Source organism: Curcuma longa, chromosome 4, assembly GCF_044706935.1.
Source record: "Curcuma longa cultivar G26 ecotype Majalengka, Jawa Barat chromosome 4, ITB_CL_G26_1.1, whole genome shotgun sequence".
NCBI classification, from domain to species: domain Eukaryota; kingdom Viridiplantae; phylum Streptophyta; class Magnoliopsida; order Zingiberales; family Zingiberaceae; genus Curcuma; species Curcuma longa.
The window spans coordinates 9,128,012-9,144,453 of NC_133864.1; the positions used below are offsets into that span (position 1 = coordinate 9,128,012).

Genomic DNA, 16,442 nt, shown 5'->3' on the forward strand with positions numbered 1-16,442 from the left:
TCTTCGACTCTTGAAAAGCCTAGATCCAAGTAATAGTTTTGGAGTTCATAAACTCCAAGTATATACCACATACATTCCAATCACAAGAACAAAGAATCAGCCCAAATCCACCACACAAATATGAAGAGTAGAAATGTTCAATAGATTGGGGTTTTACCAAAATATTGACCAAAGCTAATATTCTTTCAGTAGAAAAGGCAACAAAAAGCTGATTCAAGATAAGATTCATCGTTTGCTCAAAAGTTTGAAATAGGCAGCTTTAGCATGACAAAATTACACAACACTCAACTCCTGAAGGCCACACCATAGCATTATAAAAGTTAACCACAAAATTCTGGCCACAATAAACACGCTTGAGCCTTGAACGATCACAATATACAGGAAGGCAAAAACATGAAACCCTGTGCTAGTCATTAATTATGCTGGACTCGTGCTAATTATGTTTGATAAATCTGGAGTATGTTGAAATCTAACACAAATACAACAATATTACTAGTAGAAGACCAAAATGCAATGTCAACTCCCACAAATAATCTATTTAGCCGACTGAGCAGACACTCCGAAAATATCCATCATTTTCCTCCATCTCCCATACCATGACTTCAGACTTGGGACATTTCCAGCTGCTGGGAGAAACCCTTGACTGGCACTTAACTGAAGTTGAATTGACCAGGAGGAACTTTGTTCTGGTCATTTTCGAAAGTAAATCCTGCTTGAGCAGCATCACCAGTAGGCATTGCTTCATCTTCCTCCTCTAACCAATATGTTTCAAGAATCTTCACTGCTTTCTCATAAATCTCAGTATTATCATGGCTCTGAAGATTTTCAATCTTCTCCAAACCCTCTGCTTCATCAATCATCTGAGCATACAAGTTCACACCTCCAGTAGAACCCAAATTCTTCTCAGCTTCACCAATTTTGAGGATATTTTCGAGTCCCTCCAAGCAAACAATAACAATCCTTGGGTCAGGACAGATGAGGAGATCACACAAGGGTTTGATACAGCCCTGACTAACCAAATACCTAGTCAAGTATAAATAAACCAATTAAGCAAAGAGATTAAACCTGGAAGGTTTTGAAAAGAGAAAAAGAAATGCACACATAATTTATACTTTATCTGATCATGAGTACCACCAGAAGTAGCATTGGAGATTGCCCATGCAGCCTCCTTCTTGATGTCAAACTCAGCAGTTTGCAATAGATGCACCAGTGGTCCAATAATCCCAGCTGCTATAACAGCCTGTGATCAATACAATACTAGGTATGGCTTACTCAAGGTCATTAGTTGTTTGGCAAATTCCACTAAGGAAAGAGATTTTTTTCAATTCTAAGCTCGAAATCTCTACATACAAGAGCTTCTGTAAATTAGTCAGCAGTTCTTTCATCTTCCATAAAATTACTGCAGCCTGTGTTTATTTTTTATTATACTAATATATATCTAGAACCCTCAATTTACATAGGATGGAATGTTATAAGATCTTTTATTAAAAACAAATAATATTAGGTAATTATGTAAAATTGGAATATTTAAGGGACTGATGAATAAACCATAAGGCAGGTTAGGTAATCATTGGCACTAAGGATCAAATGACTTACATTACTGGAAGATATTGAATACAAAATGCTGATAAATAGACTGATAAGCATTTCAAATTTACTATATCTGTCGACAAACCTGTATCTGATCCTTGTTTCCAGCTGTAATGTTTGAGATGGTCCAACAGGCTTCCTTCTTGATGCTTTTCTTATGATTGTGAGTCAGGAGGTTCAGAAGGCAAGGAAGTGCTTGGTGATTGATAACATACTAAAGCAGAACAATAAATAACACTATTAAGAAACAGAGCAGAATATATGACAATCAATTAAGCTGATTTGAGAAATATATTGAAACAAAAGGAGCAAAAAATATGGGAAAATAGTGTCTTGCTTCCATTGAACAAGATGAATATTTTGAGAAATCCAAACATACTTGATGATAGTAGAATGAAAAATTGAACACCAAATAGAGAATATAGATTGGAATTGCAAAAACAAGAAGGAACCAGATAGGATTTTAAAATATAGAAAAGCTTGTGGGTGTTGATGATCACTAGGGGGCATAAGCTTCAGAAGATCAAGATCCAAAAATTATATCAGACATGTTCATGTGTTGCTTGCTTCTCCAAACAACTAACCCTTGTTACAAGAGACATCAGATGATGCATTAAATCAAAATGGATACAGAAAAAAGAACAATTAAAACAATACGAAAAAGTATTCATGTACATCCGAAATATTATCTTCTCATGTATCTTCAATATAAGACATCTTCATTCTTCAAAAAAAAAAAAAAGGGAGAGACATAGCATGAGCTAGAGATATCTTAACAGCAGCGATCTAGATAAGGGGTGACAATAATATCCTAAGATTCCTCAGCCTCTAAAACTACATATGCATACAAGATCCTGCAGCTCTAGTGATCTATAACTGGAATAAAGTATAAGCTATTCTCTCTCCCATTTTTTTCCTCCTCAACAACCCTCATTCTCTTTTCCTCCTCCTTGTCTCCTAAGTTTGACAGGATAAAAAAATTGGTGCAAGCGTGGATCCAAATGTTTGGAGCGTGCATTTACAAAATGGAGATGCAGAACTCAGCAGAAAAGGATCCAAATTTTGAACACAGAGTACAAGGACACAACGATTTAATATCATAATTTGGTGGTTTACCCATTTAAGGGATTTTGTTATTTAGTTAAATTAATATTGAACCAAGTTGTTAGGGGGATTTATTTGTTGCTATTTGGAAAACTATGTGCAGGATTATGCTTGGATCAAAATGGTTCAATTTAGATTCTAAGCAGGGCCACTTCAGATGTTTACTAGCTGAACCAAACTTGAACAACTGGTCCAGTTTAGTGGTAAAGAAGGGTTAGGTTCATCTAAGGTCACATACAACACTTGGTTTAAAATTTCATACTGTGGTGGACGGCATAGTCAAAATGTATGTTTTAATAAATCACCAAAATTCGATACTACTCGGCGCACACAGGAAATTTATAATATATCATTGTGCCATCATCATGTCATTACTAACATTTGATACTCCTTGACATGCTACAAAATTTATCAAAATTAAATGAAATAATGGTTGTTTTTTTAAGCATGTGTTCATACACTACAATGTCAAAACCATATCATTTCAGATGAATCATAAAATTTAGAATTAGGCATATACTTGTGTTCTCTTCTTTTTCATCTCCTTCCTTCTTCCCCTCCAATTCTCTACCGGCACCGTAGTCAAAACATAGGTATTGACCTTGTGCAACACCTCTATAATTTTTTACCTAAGATGTCTCCTCATAGTCTTCCTCCTCTTCTAGTTGTTTTGCTTGTGAGGCAACCACCTCCAGGGTCCTCTCACACCAAGTAGTCGATGCTCTCCCTCCCTCTGGAAAGGGATCTTTAATGCCTTTTTCTTTCCTTCAAGACATGGCAATAGACAAGTCTTCTTCCTCCACTTCCTCTTTTCTTCCTCTTGCTCTTTTTTCATCTTTCTATTTTGTTCTCCTCTCTCTCTTATCCACTTTTTCTACTTGATTCATATGAGGAAATAGACAAGTTCGTTTCATAGGACTCATTTTCCATTGTCATACCCATTTCATTTCATATTGATATGGGTATCAGAGGAGGTTATGCTAAGTCTGAGTCCCATAGGCCATCTCTTATCAATCATTTCCTTTAAGTAATTTCCTCACTCACCTTCCTCTTATTTTTACCCTCTCATCATAGGATGTCCCCCACATGGTGTATGTTAGCACAAATAGCAAGCACTAGCACTACAATAGCTAAGTAGAATACAAATGCAAAATCTGTGAAAATAAAAATCAAGTTCAGAGAAACCAGAGATACCTTGGTAAAGAAAGTTATACTCTTATTTGCCAACTAGTTTGCCATGTTGGTCATATAGACTAAAAACAAGGTCAAAACTACAGTACCTACCGTATCAATGTCTTTTGGATGTTGTAAATTACAATAATCTAATAGCACTATGACAAGCTACAAGTATCACAGTCATATAATTGTAAGGTAATTTCCAAACTAATATGCATGTCTTATTTATTATTGGCTAGTAAGTTGAACTTGGTTTGTTGATTTACTTGAAAAAAATTTGTAAATTATGTATTTCATTCCTAGGTCAGATGCATCCATTTCACTTGGAGTATGAATAAGAGACACAAAAAGTTGGTGCACAATCTTGAGCAAATCATGAAGAACATCATAAATAAATAAATATATATATATATATAAAGAGTGATCATTGAGCAGACCTGAGTTTGCACATCGTCTCCTGTGACAATGTTACCAACTGTACGAAGGGCTGGAATAAGCACAGAAGGTGAGGGATGGCTGCACTTAGAACCAATGAAAATAAGCATTTGGCAGAGAGGAATTGAAAATTATAACTACAGTAACCATATCTTACAGAAGAAGTTCTACAAGCCGAGGGCAGACACCAGCCTCAAGGACAGTTTGTATTTTGTCATTGGTACCATCTGACAGATAAGATAGTGCCCAACAAGCATCTGTCAGTACTTCTTCATCAGTTGAATGAATTAACCTCTCAAGTGCTGGAAGAGCAGGCTTAACCTGCCCATCGACATACACAACAGCCATATGTAAAGGAATATGTGTTTTGGGGTGGCCCTGAATAATAGACTAATACAGCTACAGAAAGACCTGTTCAAAAGCTGGCTGTGGCTTCCCTCTGCAGAAGTTTGACAGGGTCCAAGTGGCATTTCTTAACATGGAGAGTTTAGCAAGCTCATTCAGCTGTTGCAGGAGCGGGAATAATGCTCCATTACCAAGGACAAGATCTCGACATCTTGGTGAATCACCAGCCACATTACCCAAGGCCCACACTGCCTAAATTTACACAAAAGGAATTTGCTAAATGCCCACCAGCCAAATTCCAAGGATTGTAAGGAGTACTGTAAACACTCTGGTTTGCAATAAATTTTACCTGTTCACGGACATCATCATTGGGGGAACTGAGAAGTTTGACAAAAATGGGAACAGCTCCATGGTCTATCACAATCTTAGTGTGTTCTGATGTCCCCGAAGCAATATTGGTGAGGGCCCAAGCAGCTTCAAACTGCCACATGCCGTTAAAAGCATTTAATATTATGTAAGTAAAAAAGTAATAGTAAAATCACAACCAACTCTTGAAACCTAGATAAGAAAGAAGCTTACCTGAAGTTGAGGGAAATCTTCCCTCATAAGGAACTCAACAAACCGAGGAACTACCCCAGTTTGTATCACCTCCTCAATTGGGGGGCTTCGTTCTGATTAAATAGAAAATTATAAACAGTATAATCCTTTCCAAGTACATGTTACAAGGCAAAAAAAAAAAATAACTATCAATCAATTAATACCTATAGAGAGTAATTTCCGGAACTGGGTGGTTGCTTCTATCTGCATAGCGTTGTCATCAGAATAAACGCCGGCCACCATTGCAGGTAGGCTCTCCAACTGTGAATTATCAGATCAGTCCAAAAACGAGCTACATACACCGAAACAAAAACCAACAAAGAGAATATGACCATCGATCAAACGAACGACCCTAGAACACCGATTCAATAAACGAAATCAATCAATTAAAAACAACGAAACTAAAGTCACCTTTTTCTCGATGGCAGCGGTGTGGATGGGCTGCGGGACGGGCTGGACAGCCTGCATCCCCTCCCGCCGTTTCTTCAGGAGGCTCTCCTCCCGCCGGTTCTTGCGGATCTCAACCATGTTGTCCTCCCTCCGCCTCCGTCCCTCCTCCGCATCGACGGCCACCTTGTACTTGTTCCGGCGGACCTCCGCTCTCTCGCTAGGCCGGAGCGACATCTTCCACAGCCGCCCACTATCCTACCAACTGCGATCAAGAAGAAGAAGAAGAAGAGATGGACAATCAAGGTCGGAGCAAAGAGGCGAAACCCAAACCCTAGCGGAGCTCAAAGGTAAAGGGAGGACTAGAGCGATGAAAGAATGCTTTTATATTGATCGAACTGTGGAATTGATACTTCTCCAATTTCCGCGACGACGCAAACATTCAATTTAATACATAAAATTTCGTGGTATATTTCAATATGGCCATTGTCTAATCATCAGCCGGTTTCATTTCCTTGTCTCAATTTACTTCCTATAATTTGTAAAATTAATTTGAGTTTATTGTAAATGGACTAAGCCAAACCTAAATTTATAATGATGAGAATTAATATTCTCAATGTGTAAGAGTTTTTACTAAAAATAAAACACTAATTTTATTTGTTCATAAGAAGTTATTACTATTTTAAAAATTATATTATTATATAATATTTTTATCCTATAATATTTTTTAGCTTATTTCTATCTTGATGAATTTATGGATGTAGATCCATTTTGTGGCATGCATTTATTTTTAGTATAACAACGTCGTATAATATAGCACTATTTGGACAACATATTTCTTCACATCAAAGTTTTTTTTCCCGATCATTTTAATTTTGCAAACATCAACAACCTTCCCCCAGCACTCGGCCTCAAGAAATCATGAAGAAATGCATACATCAACCAGATCAGTGAAGCTACAAGCCAAGAAACAATTCTAACGCAGGCATCGTCACACACGAAGAACACTCCGGTTAAACTACCAGCTTCCTTATTCTGCATACATCTCCGAGCGAGAAACACACGTTATTACAATTTATGACACAGACACACACACACACACACTACCCGACTCAAGGAGACAAGGAACAGAACCCCTCTAACTCATCCACAAGACACACACACACCACACAGAGCATCCAACATACACAAACCACGCCTACTTCTTCCTGCATAGCTCTAGAGGATCTTACATGGTGCAGCGAAGCTTAGCCTTCGAAGGGAGGATATGAAGAAGGCCCAGCCTCCTCCTCCCCTTTCCTGCTGTACGCTTCCGACACCCACCTTCTACTGAAACGGTTCCACTCCTTCCCTCCAGACCCTACGCGATTAAGTGAACCAATCAATCTCCTGTTCGTAAGTGGGAGGCACAAAAGATAAAGCAGCTTCTCTAGATGCTTCTAGATGGTTAAAATGACCAAAACGCCCACATAGAATCATGATGCAGGGGAAACCCTAGATCCGAGAAGGTACCTGAAAAGGGGGATTTGGGCGGAGTGGATCCCGCCGGCGAAGAAGGCGGCGTCGCTCCGCTCCCGGGCGACGCCCACCCGGGCGGTCTCTTTATCATAATGCTCCTTGTGACCCGCATCGGCGCTTCCCCCGCTGGGCCGTCGCCGCCCGCAGCGTTGGCCCCTCCTTCCTTGGGCGATTCCGATTCGTCTGCCAGAAGATCACGATGAAGCATAGATCTAAGGTCAAGGAGAGAAATGAAGCGGGAGGAGGGAGAGAGAGGGTGGGTGAGGTTACCTTTTGCCGCGGTGCGGAGGGAGAAGGAGGGCGGCTTGCGTAGGCGGCCGAGGCCGGAGTCGGGGCGGGGGCCGGCGAGGGTGTCGTCCCAGAGCTTGTCGAGAAGACTCATGGAAGACTGGAGTTGGAGATGTCGACTGTGGAGTGTGTGGGCGGCTGTCGCATAAAGAATTTGGCCTTGTTCTTATAAGCCCAGAGTAGATCCCATCATGGTTCGAAAAGTCGGTTCGAGGTTTCAGAAATGCAGACTTTATTATAATTCATAGATGGAAATCGTTGATTATTTAAAATTATTATTATTATTTAAAAAAATATTTATAAAATTATAAATTTATAAAAATTTATAAAAAAGAATTTTATAAAAAAAATCAAAAATATTATTATTTTATTTTAAAAAATATTTCACCAAAATTATAAATTTATAAAAATATAAAATATAATTGTTTTTACTTATTTAATTGTTTATGTATCCTTTAGGTATATCATCTTTCATTCAATATATTATCTCCGCCAACAACAATGGTTGTAATAGATAAGTTAAATTTTTTTTTCAATAATGGAGTATGGAAAAAAAACTACAAAATATCTAAATTCAATCTATTTAATTAAAATAAAAAAATAGTAAAAGAATACTCAAGTTCCTATTAAAATTTGAAGATTTCAAGATAACTCTCTCAATAAAAATTATATTTTTATAAATTTTAAATTACTACTACTACTACTAATATTTTATGTTTAAGATAACTTAATCAAAATTTAAAACTATAATCTTTATATATAAAAAATATTTTAAATATTTTATATAATATTACTATGTCTCATGATAAAAAGAATTTTTAAATAAAATTTTCATAATTAACATTTCATATAAAATATCTAATTTAAGTCTAAGATCTAAAACAAATGCAACTAAACACATATTGGGAATATGATAAAAATATTTTTTTCATTTTATTTTTATCGATAATATATACGCAAGGAGATAAAAATCCATTGTAATCTATTTATTTTAAATTAAACTTATAATATAAAAAACATAATTAAATAAGAAATAGGATAGTAAATATTAAAAAATTATTTAATTACATTATTAAATACTTTTAAATTTTATAAATACTATTAAATATATTTTGGTGTAGAAATAAATATATATTAGTAGTATAAATATTTTATGTAAAAAATAAATATAATAATTTTCTATATTGAAATGAATCTTATAATAATTGATAGGTTAAATGTTGGTACAAATATTTAGATCTCATTTTATTAATTTTATAAAATCTCTATATTATTTCATTATATTGACCATAGATTAATAAAATACTGGCACATCTCTAGTAAGTTGCTTGTCATATTTGATGTTAATTTTGTTGGGTTGCAAGGGTGTAAATATAGTCTCATCTAAAATACATGGAAAAAGATCATATGGTTAAAAAGATATAAAGTATCTCCATTGGTATGAGGCCTTTTGGGGAGAGCCCAAGAACAAAGTCATGAGGGTTTAGGCCCAAAGTGGATAATATCATACCATTGTGGAGATATTTTATCCATCGGTACTAACAAGTGGTATTACACGGACTAATCGCCGGATGATCCATGAGTCTATGTGGTTTGAACCTTAAAACAAAGGAATCAAGAGGACCAGACACCAGGTGAGAAGTCCTAGTAGGTCGGGTCATAGTTGCGACTAGGTGGAAAGTCCTAGTAGATTGGATGGACCGAGGGGCAAAAAGTCCTAGCTGCGGCTAGGTGGAAAGTTAGGTCGGGTCATATTTGAGGGGATTGTTGGGTTGCAATTAAAGTACATGAAAAAAGATCATAGGGTTAAAAGGATGGAAAGTATCTCCATTGGTATGAGACCTTTTGGGGAGAGCCCAAGAACAAAGTCATGAGGGCTTAGGCCCAAAGTGGACTATATCATACCATTGTGGAGATATTTTGATTCCATTGGTACTAACAAATTTATCTGTTGAACAGTATTTGTAACTTTGAATATTCGATTAAATTGATTATCAATTAACTAATACAAGCTTATCAATCGATTGATAGCGTGCAACCACAACACAGTCCTGCTAAGGCTTTTATATTCTCATAACTTCGACCAATTGATCGCTTGACTCAACTACCAAGTTTACTGTGTAAATCACAAACTTATGGTTTAGAGTATCAGTCGATTGTTTTGTCCCTAGTAATCGACTAGTGCCAAAATCATACTCTTTTATAAAAAAATGTGGAATCTGTCACCTTAGCGGTCCCACAAGATCGACCCCACGACCATTTGTGAGGAGGTAAATCTGAGTGGTCAATAAACTGATTCATGGTTTGGCTACATAATTGCTTATGCAATTGACTGACTAAACCCCTCTCTCAATTTCGTGGTTTAACACTATCAATCGATTGCTCTAACTTTAACAATCCATTGATATTGAAAACCCCAAACTGATTTGTAGTTTGGCTCAAACAATTGACTACTATTCTTCTGCAAGGTGGAAACCTTAGCGGCCCCACACGGTCGGCCTCACGATTATCTGTGAGGAGGTAAATTGAGAAACTGTAGTTGATCACGACGTAGGAGAATATTGCCTGACTTCGTCAGGATTTGAACCCTTGTCCTCTTCTGCAACTCTGCTGCGTCATAACTAACTCATATGCCCCGGGGGCAACAATTGACTACTATGAACCATATGAACCTAGTTGTTGATTGTTGCCAACACCACAATCTGATTCATAGTTTCTTAGGCCATGACTTCTTTCTAGTATAGCAGTCGACTAATACTCAACTATCAATCGACCCTTATACTATTTCTCATCCATCCTAATGGACGAGTCACTCCTATCTTCTTTTATCCTTGTTCACATTTATCTTGTGCCAGAGGAACCTCTTACTTCCATGCTTGGAGTCTTCACATCTTTGAGCCTTCATCGCCTAACATTGAATCACTTGATCTGCTAGGGCTTCTTTTTTTTTTTTTTTTTTGAAGAATTCGGGTTCTAATCTTCTTGGACTTCATCACCTTGCATTCGATCATTAGACTTGCTAAGACTTCCTCTTTGCCAAGAATCTAGTCTCCTAATTTTTATTGGACTTCATCATTTCTGTTAAGTTAACCTTTCCTACACACTTGACAATCATGTAAGACTTCACGGGTTTGCCTTAACTAATGTTGTCCAATATCAAAACCACATCTAACACTACATGTATGGGGTATGATTGTGCCAACAATCTTTCATTTTTTAACGTTTGACAATCCATTTAAGTTTAGACTAGATAATGAATAGCATAACAACATTAATTATAACATGATCAAAAAATAATAGTTTAAACAATGAGCATCAAGAAAACTACTATGATCATGTTATTCCGACCATAATTATTTTGCTGCAAATACAACCTTAAACTTCACACATCTCCTCTTTTATCAAAAATTTAAAATGATAGAGGTTAACCTCCCCTAAAATCATGCACTTGTCAAACGGGCTACTCTCCTCAAGAGGAAAACATTACCATGGATAATCAACAAATATTGACAAGATAACAAGATTGACATAATCTGGGGATGAGTGATGGTGCTTCTGAGGACATAGTTGAAGTTGGTTATGATAGAGTAGAGTTATTGAAATAGACAAATATTGAATCTTAATGAAATCAAGGTAATTGTAGGGATCTATATGCGACAAAAAATAATTTTTATCTGCATAAACGCAGCGGAAAAGGAGAGATCCATGAACTCATACTCGTTTTATTATTCTATCTACTAGAAGCGAGATTACCTTCGATGCGAGCCCTTCGCAATCCCGACAGCAACTCTTGCTTTATGAGATTAGCAGATCTCAGCGCGATCAGTGTGTTCGCATCTCCATGGTATCCACACGAACAGCGAGACGAAGATGAACCAAATTGCGGTGCTAATCACAAAATATGGTTCGACCAAGGAGGTAGAAGAGAAGGGAAGAAGGTTTCGAAATCATCCAAGACAGAAAGGGAAAAAAAACTCTCACCCTTTTTATATACCATCATAGAATATCAAGGATTTTGACTTTTAGTATTCCATGAAATTAATACCCCATTAATCTCCTCTTAAGTGATCATGCAACCCCCTTTAATTTAAATTTGACTTTTCAATCCTAACTCGAGTCCAACTCAAGTCTTATTCAACGAATTGATTTGATTGACACTAAGGATTGACATTAACGATAATATCCTTTTTCATCGTGGTCAATTATAGTATTTTAATTTTGGAGTCAATGGGATAATAAATTCCACCTTTATTGAAAGGAATGAGTGATGCTGAGTGAAACATTCAAGGCTATATGAAAATTTCCTTGATAACAAATCAAATGTTGAATTAATTCTTGGCAATACCCTCTTATGATCAATTACAATTTTTTAATTTATTTTTTCATAAATGATCGTGAAACTGATTATATAAATGCTGAATTACTAAAAACTCCAAAAGGAGAGAAATTTGTACGAAAGCGCGGTCAATAATTAATTATTACAATAAATAGAGTAGAGGAAGAGGAGTGAATGCTCTCTGCCAAGTTGCCCCCTTTCTGTTTGTTTTTTGGTCCCTAGCAGAGGAATCACCCTCCGGCACCAAATGGCGAAGCTATGCCGGACCGCCCTCACCTTCCTCATCCTCGCTGCCGCCCTCCTCTTCCATGCCTCTGCCGGTGGGGTTCCTCTTGGATGGGTCCCCTCCTCCTCCCTCTCCGGCTGCCGCGGCTCCCTCGCGGAGTGCCTCGCCGGCGATGAGTTCGACCTCGGTTCCGAGGTGAGTCGCCGCATCCTCGCCACCTCCGGATACATCAGCTACGGCGCCCTGAGGCGCGACACCACTCCTTGCTCCCGCCGCGGCGCCTCCTACTACAACTGCCGGCCCGGCGCCCAGGCCAATCCCTACTCCCGCAGTTGCTCTTCCATCTCCCAATGCCGAGGATGAAGACGAATCCCCCAGATCTCTTCTCCTCCCTTAAAAAAACCGCGATTTTGTTGAAGAAAACTGACTAGTTTGGTATGTATTTGTCCTGTGTTCGAGCTTTAAATAATTTATTATTCACTTATGCTTTTGTTGCAATGCAAACTGGGATTTTATGTTTATATGCGATTAACCATGCAAAAAACATTTTATTTGTTAATCTTCACTTGCCGCTTCTTCTGCGAACTCCTTCACCCCTAAAAATCTAACCCAAAAAATGATAGACAATCTACTCTTATATATTGTTGCTTCAACTAGAAAATTTGATTAATGGTTCATGGATCTCATGCTGGTTTAGATTTAGAGTTCATTAGTTATGTTCTTTTTTGTCACAGTTGTGAACGTTTTATGCTCAGCTGAGTGAGGTGGGAGAAGATGTGGGAATTCCAATTAGTATTGACATAATTTTCTCATAGGCTGATCTGTTTAACTAGCCTTAATTTTTGATAGAACATTGTGTGTGGTAAAGGAATTGATGCAAATTATTGAACTAAGGAAATGATATCAAAGGCAACTAGCTGATTCTAGTTAGAAGAGATAAATGAAATAGAGTGGAAGGAGGAAGTGGTAAAGGAAGAATGAAGAAAACCTTAGCCAATATGTAATAGAAATAATGTAATTCATTTGAATATTTCTAGTCTTGGATAGAGTGAACAATAGGTGAATAAGATTTATGTAGCCGATCCAATACTTGAGGCAGATGTGATGTATTGATGTTGGTATCAATTTGGTTGTTGGTATTTCCCTTCTTTAGTTTGTGAAATGTGGAGACAAATATATTTAAACATATGACAAATAAAAAAGTATGGACAAGATTTATTGGTGCCACTAGAAACCAGAAGGAAATTTATGAAGAACGACAAGTAAATAAAAAGACAAGGCAAGTGACCAAGGCATTTTAAAGATTACTTGCAAAAGATATTGTTGAAGTACTTATATTGTGCATCAACTATAGCAGTGTGAGAAAAGATGAAATTGAATTGGAAACTAGGTCATTGCACACTGCTAACACAGTATGCACTTAGGTAATATATATTATACATGAATTGTGTTTTACAGATAGTGAAAGTTGTAAGTTACACATGAAGGATTGGAAAGATCCAATAGGATGGTGAATAGATAGTTCATCAAATTCTTACAAAAGTTACAACTCAATTAAAAGTTAGAACTTGACTAATGTAATCAGAAATAAAATGAATTGTAATAGAAGATAAATAATTAAATATTTACAATGATAAAACTTGTAATTAAATTGCATCGTCAAAATAGGGATTTAAACTATGACATAAAATTATAATTTAAATTGCTACGAGAAAACTATAATTTAATTACGAAGACAAAACTGGAATCGCAATTCAATAAGAAATAATGTAATTGCGACGAGAAAACTTAATTTAATTGCAATGGTAAATCTAACTTTAATGTGCAACATGAAAAATTAAGATAAAAAGAAACAATAACACAATTTTTAATGTGGTTTGGAGACTTCTCTTGCTCTATGGCTAGTGTCGCTATGATATGATATATTTTCAATGAGAAATCTTACTATCAAGCAAGAATGAATGAGAAATCTCACTATCAATGAAGCAAGAATGATCTTTACAATTTTATGAATACAAGCCTTATAAGCCTCAGATCTAATCTAAAGGGATAATGATCTTTAGATCAAAACTTCAACAATCTCTTTCTTTATAATGTTGTGGAATATGAGTATAAAAAGAAAAGAAAACTCAATCTCATCTTAGAGAGTATAAATATAATGCACGAAGGAGAAGAGGAGTAGCTAAGAAAAGTCTGGTGTACGTATAGATGACGGATACAACTTGCAAAGAGTAATTGCTCAAGGCAAGAGAAAAGAACTCATAAAGAATGTGTGTTCTGAGCAAAGACCCTCAAGGGGCTCAATTGGCTATTTATAGATGGTTTTCAATAGCAAGAATTTGAATCTAGGTCTCATCTACGAGCTTTACAAGATCTGAAATTTGAATTTAACATAATCTGTAACCTTTAGTCAGCTAAGGAAAATTGGTTGGTTGACCAATGCAACTTTAGATTGAGTAATGGATAACTATTTGTTATTCTTCAGTTTGCTGGACCAAACAAAACTTGTTTGGTCAACTAACACTCCTTGGTCAACTAAAACAAGCTGTTTGGTCGACCTACAACAACAACAAAAAAACTATTGGGACCTATTTTTAGGTTTTCTAGGTAACTCATTTCTATCTAGGCTCATATATATATATATTACAATAAATTATACCCAAACTACAAATATTGGATATTATTTCTTCTACTGTTATTAAAATTCTTCTCCAGTTGATCTATCCACCTGATTCATTTTACTAGTCAACCTACACACTCAACAAAGTCAACCTACGCACTCAACAAATTTGTCAAATACAAATTGCTCAATGGTAAAGAGAGGCACACCAACAGGTTTTTTTCTCTTCCATAGTAAACTTTTGGTTTGGTCACACCAGTCACTAAAATTTTGAACTTGGGATTTGAAGTCTTACTAAGATAGTTTGAGGATTGTATTTCTTGTTTTTCCTTGAGATTTTGAGAAAATGACCACATTTCCAGAGTATGTTAACATTTATGTTAAGATTAGGAGCTTTAAACTCATAAAACCTGGTGGTAATTTGAGAAAAATACTAGTCCTCTTCCTAAAATCATCCTCTACTTAGGAAAGACATCCTTTTATTTTGGTCATGAATTAGCTGATAGTAATTTACCATCTGCCCTCGACCCAAACATAATACCTACTGAAGTTTTGTTTTAACTCCTAAGTTAATTGTAGTGGTGTAGCTGTTGGTGTTAATATGCGAATATTTCTACTGTAGTTGAGCCCTCTTGTCATTCGTCCTAGTTTTAGTTGCAACATTTTCTTCATTTTTCTTGTTAAACTTGATTTTGGGGGTACCTTTAAGTACTCATTTATTCTAAGTTTATGAAGTCCCTTTGGGATAACAACTCTTTGATAGCCCTATTTTTCTAGTACAAGTCTATTCTATTAATTACATTTTAATCTATTTTAAGAGACATGAATGATTATTTCATGAATAGATCGTTGTATAAATTTCTCGAACAAAAGAGAAATTAATGTCCAAGACAATTTGAGTTTTATAAATGATTTTAGTATTTCTTATTATAAAACTATAAAAATTGATAATTCTAAGGATAATTCTAAACTTTTGCATGACAAGCATGGAAAATCTAAAAATAGAGTTTTATAAAGGGAAAATCAAGTTTTGAGGTGAAGATTTACTCTTTTACGAAAGACCCTAAAAAAACTTACTAATGAGTCTAAGAATGTAGATTTAGGACTAGGAAGATAAGAGTCAACCAATGACAATAATGGTCTGAGATTCAACTTTAAGCCAAAGTTTTGTGTGCCAACGTATAATAGGGTTCACTTTGACTATTCCACAAAGTCACAAGACCTCTCTAGGACTAGAACTGGTAGTATTAAAGGAGGTCATCTCTAGTGATCACGTTAATAAGACTATCAAGTCTAGGTCTTCAAAAGGCCTAAGAGAGTTATTTGAAAGGTATCTAGAGAGATTATCTCTAATAAATATGTAGAAAACCCAAGAAGAGTCAATAGGTATTAGATCTCCAAGAGTGATTTTATCTAACCGAGTTTATGGTGTGTCAACTATTTTGGAAGAATAGTTAACTCAACCTAAAGTTAACGCTTTGGAATAGTCCTTAGATTTAATCAAATACCTAGAAATGGATATCCAATAAATTTTTGATAAATTAAGTTGGATCCATTTATTTTTAGAGTATAACAATAATCGTACTCAGGTTTTAGAGTGCAACAAGTTTGGATGAGTGAATAATTCAATTTGAGTTGATTGACACATTAGGATAAGCTCTTGCATTAACATGGATAATTGACTAAAGCTTATGACTAAAATGCATGATGAAAATTTCTAAAATTAAATTTTGATACAATACTCTATAAATCTTTAGGTGTGCCAAGCTGGATTAAGTTTGTCTTAGGTCTTTAGCACATTATTAGAAGTCATGTGCATT

At 36.0% G+C, this 16,442-nt stretch overlaps 3 protein-coding genes across 3 annotated transcripts; 1 reads left to right on the plus strand and 2 right to left on the minus strand.

Moving 5' to 3' along the window:
- Positions 1-292: 292 nt before the first annotated feature.
- Positions 293-5,993, minus strand: LOC141826491 (importin subunit alpha-1b-like). Its single transcript, XM_074713743.1, has 10 exons — positions 5,659-5,993; positions 5,412-5,508; positions 5,230-5,321; positions 5,000-5,131; positions 4,717-4,902; positions 4,463-4,626; positions 4,308-4,386; positions 1,676-1,804; positions 1,113-1,240; positions 293-1,023 (listed from the first exon to the last, which is right to left on the minus strand). Exons 1-10 carry the CDS (start codon positions 5,869-5,871, stop codon positions 651-653), a joined length of 1,593 nt encoding a protein of 530 aa, XP_074569844.1. The 5' UTR covers positions 5,872-5,993; the 3' UTR covers positions 293-650.
- A 598-nt stretch (positions 5,994-6,591) lies between these two features.
- LOC141827660 (dormancy-associated protein homolog 3) lies at positions 6,592-7,640 on the minus strand. The gene is made up of 3 exons (XM_074714962.1): positions 7,423-7,640; positions 7,147-7,335; positions 6,592-6,994 (listed from the first exon to the last, which is right to left on the minus strand). The coding sequence occupies exons 1-3, from the start codon at positions 7,532-7,534 to the stop codon at positions 6,882-6,884; spliced, it is 414 nt and encodes a 137-aa protein (XP_074571063.1). The 5' UTR covers positions 7,535-7,640; the 3' UTR covers positions 6,592-6,881.
- Positions 7,641-11,969: 4,329 nt separating this feature from the next.
- On the plus strand, positions 11,970-12,521 carry LOC141828147 (rapid alkalinization factor-like). The gene has a single exon (XM_074715519.1). It carries the CDS (start codon positions 12,024-12,026, stop codon positions 12,363-12,365), a length of 342 nt encoding a protein of 113 aa, XP_074571620.1. The 5' UTR covers positions 11,970-12,023; the 3' UTR covers positions 12,366-12,521.
- The last annotated feature ends 3,921 nt before the right edge of the window (positions 12,522-16,442 follow it).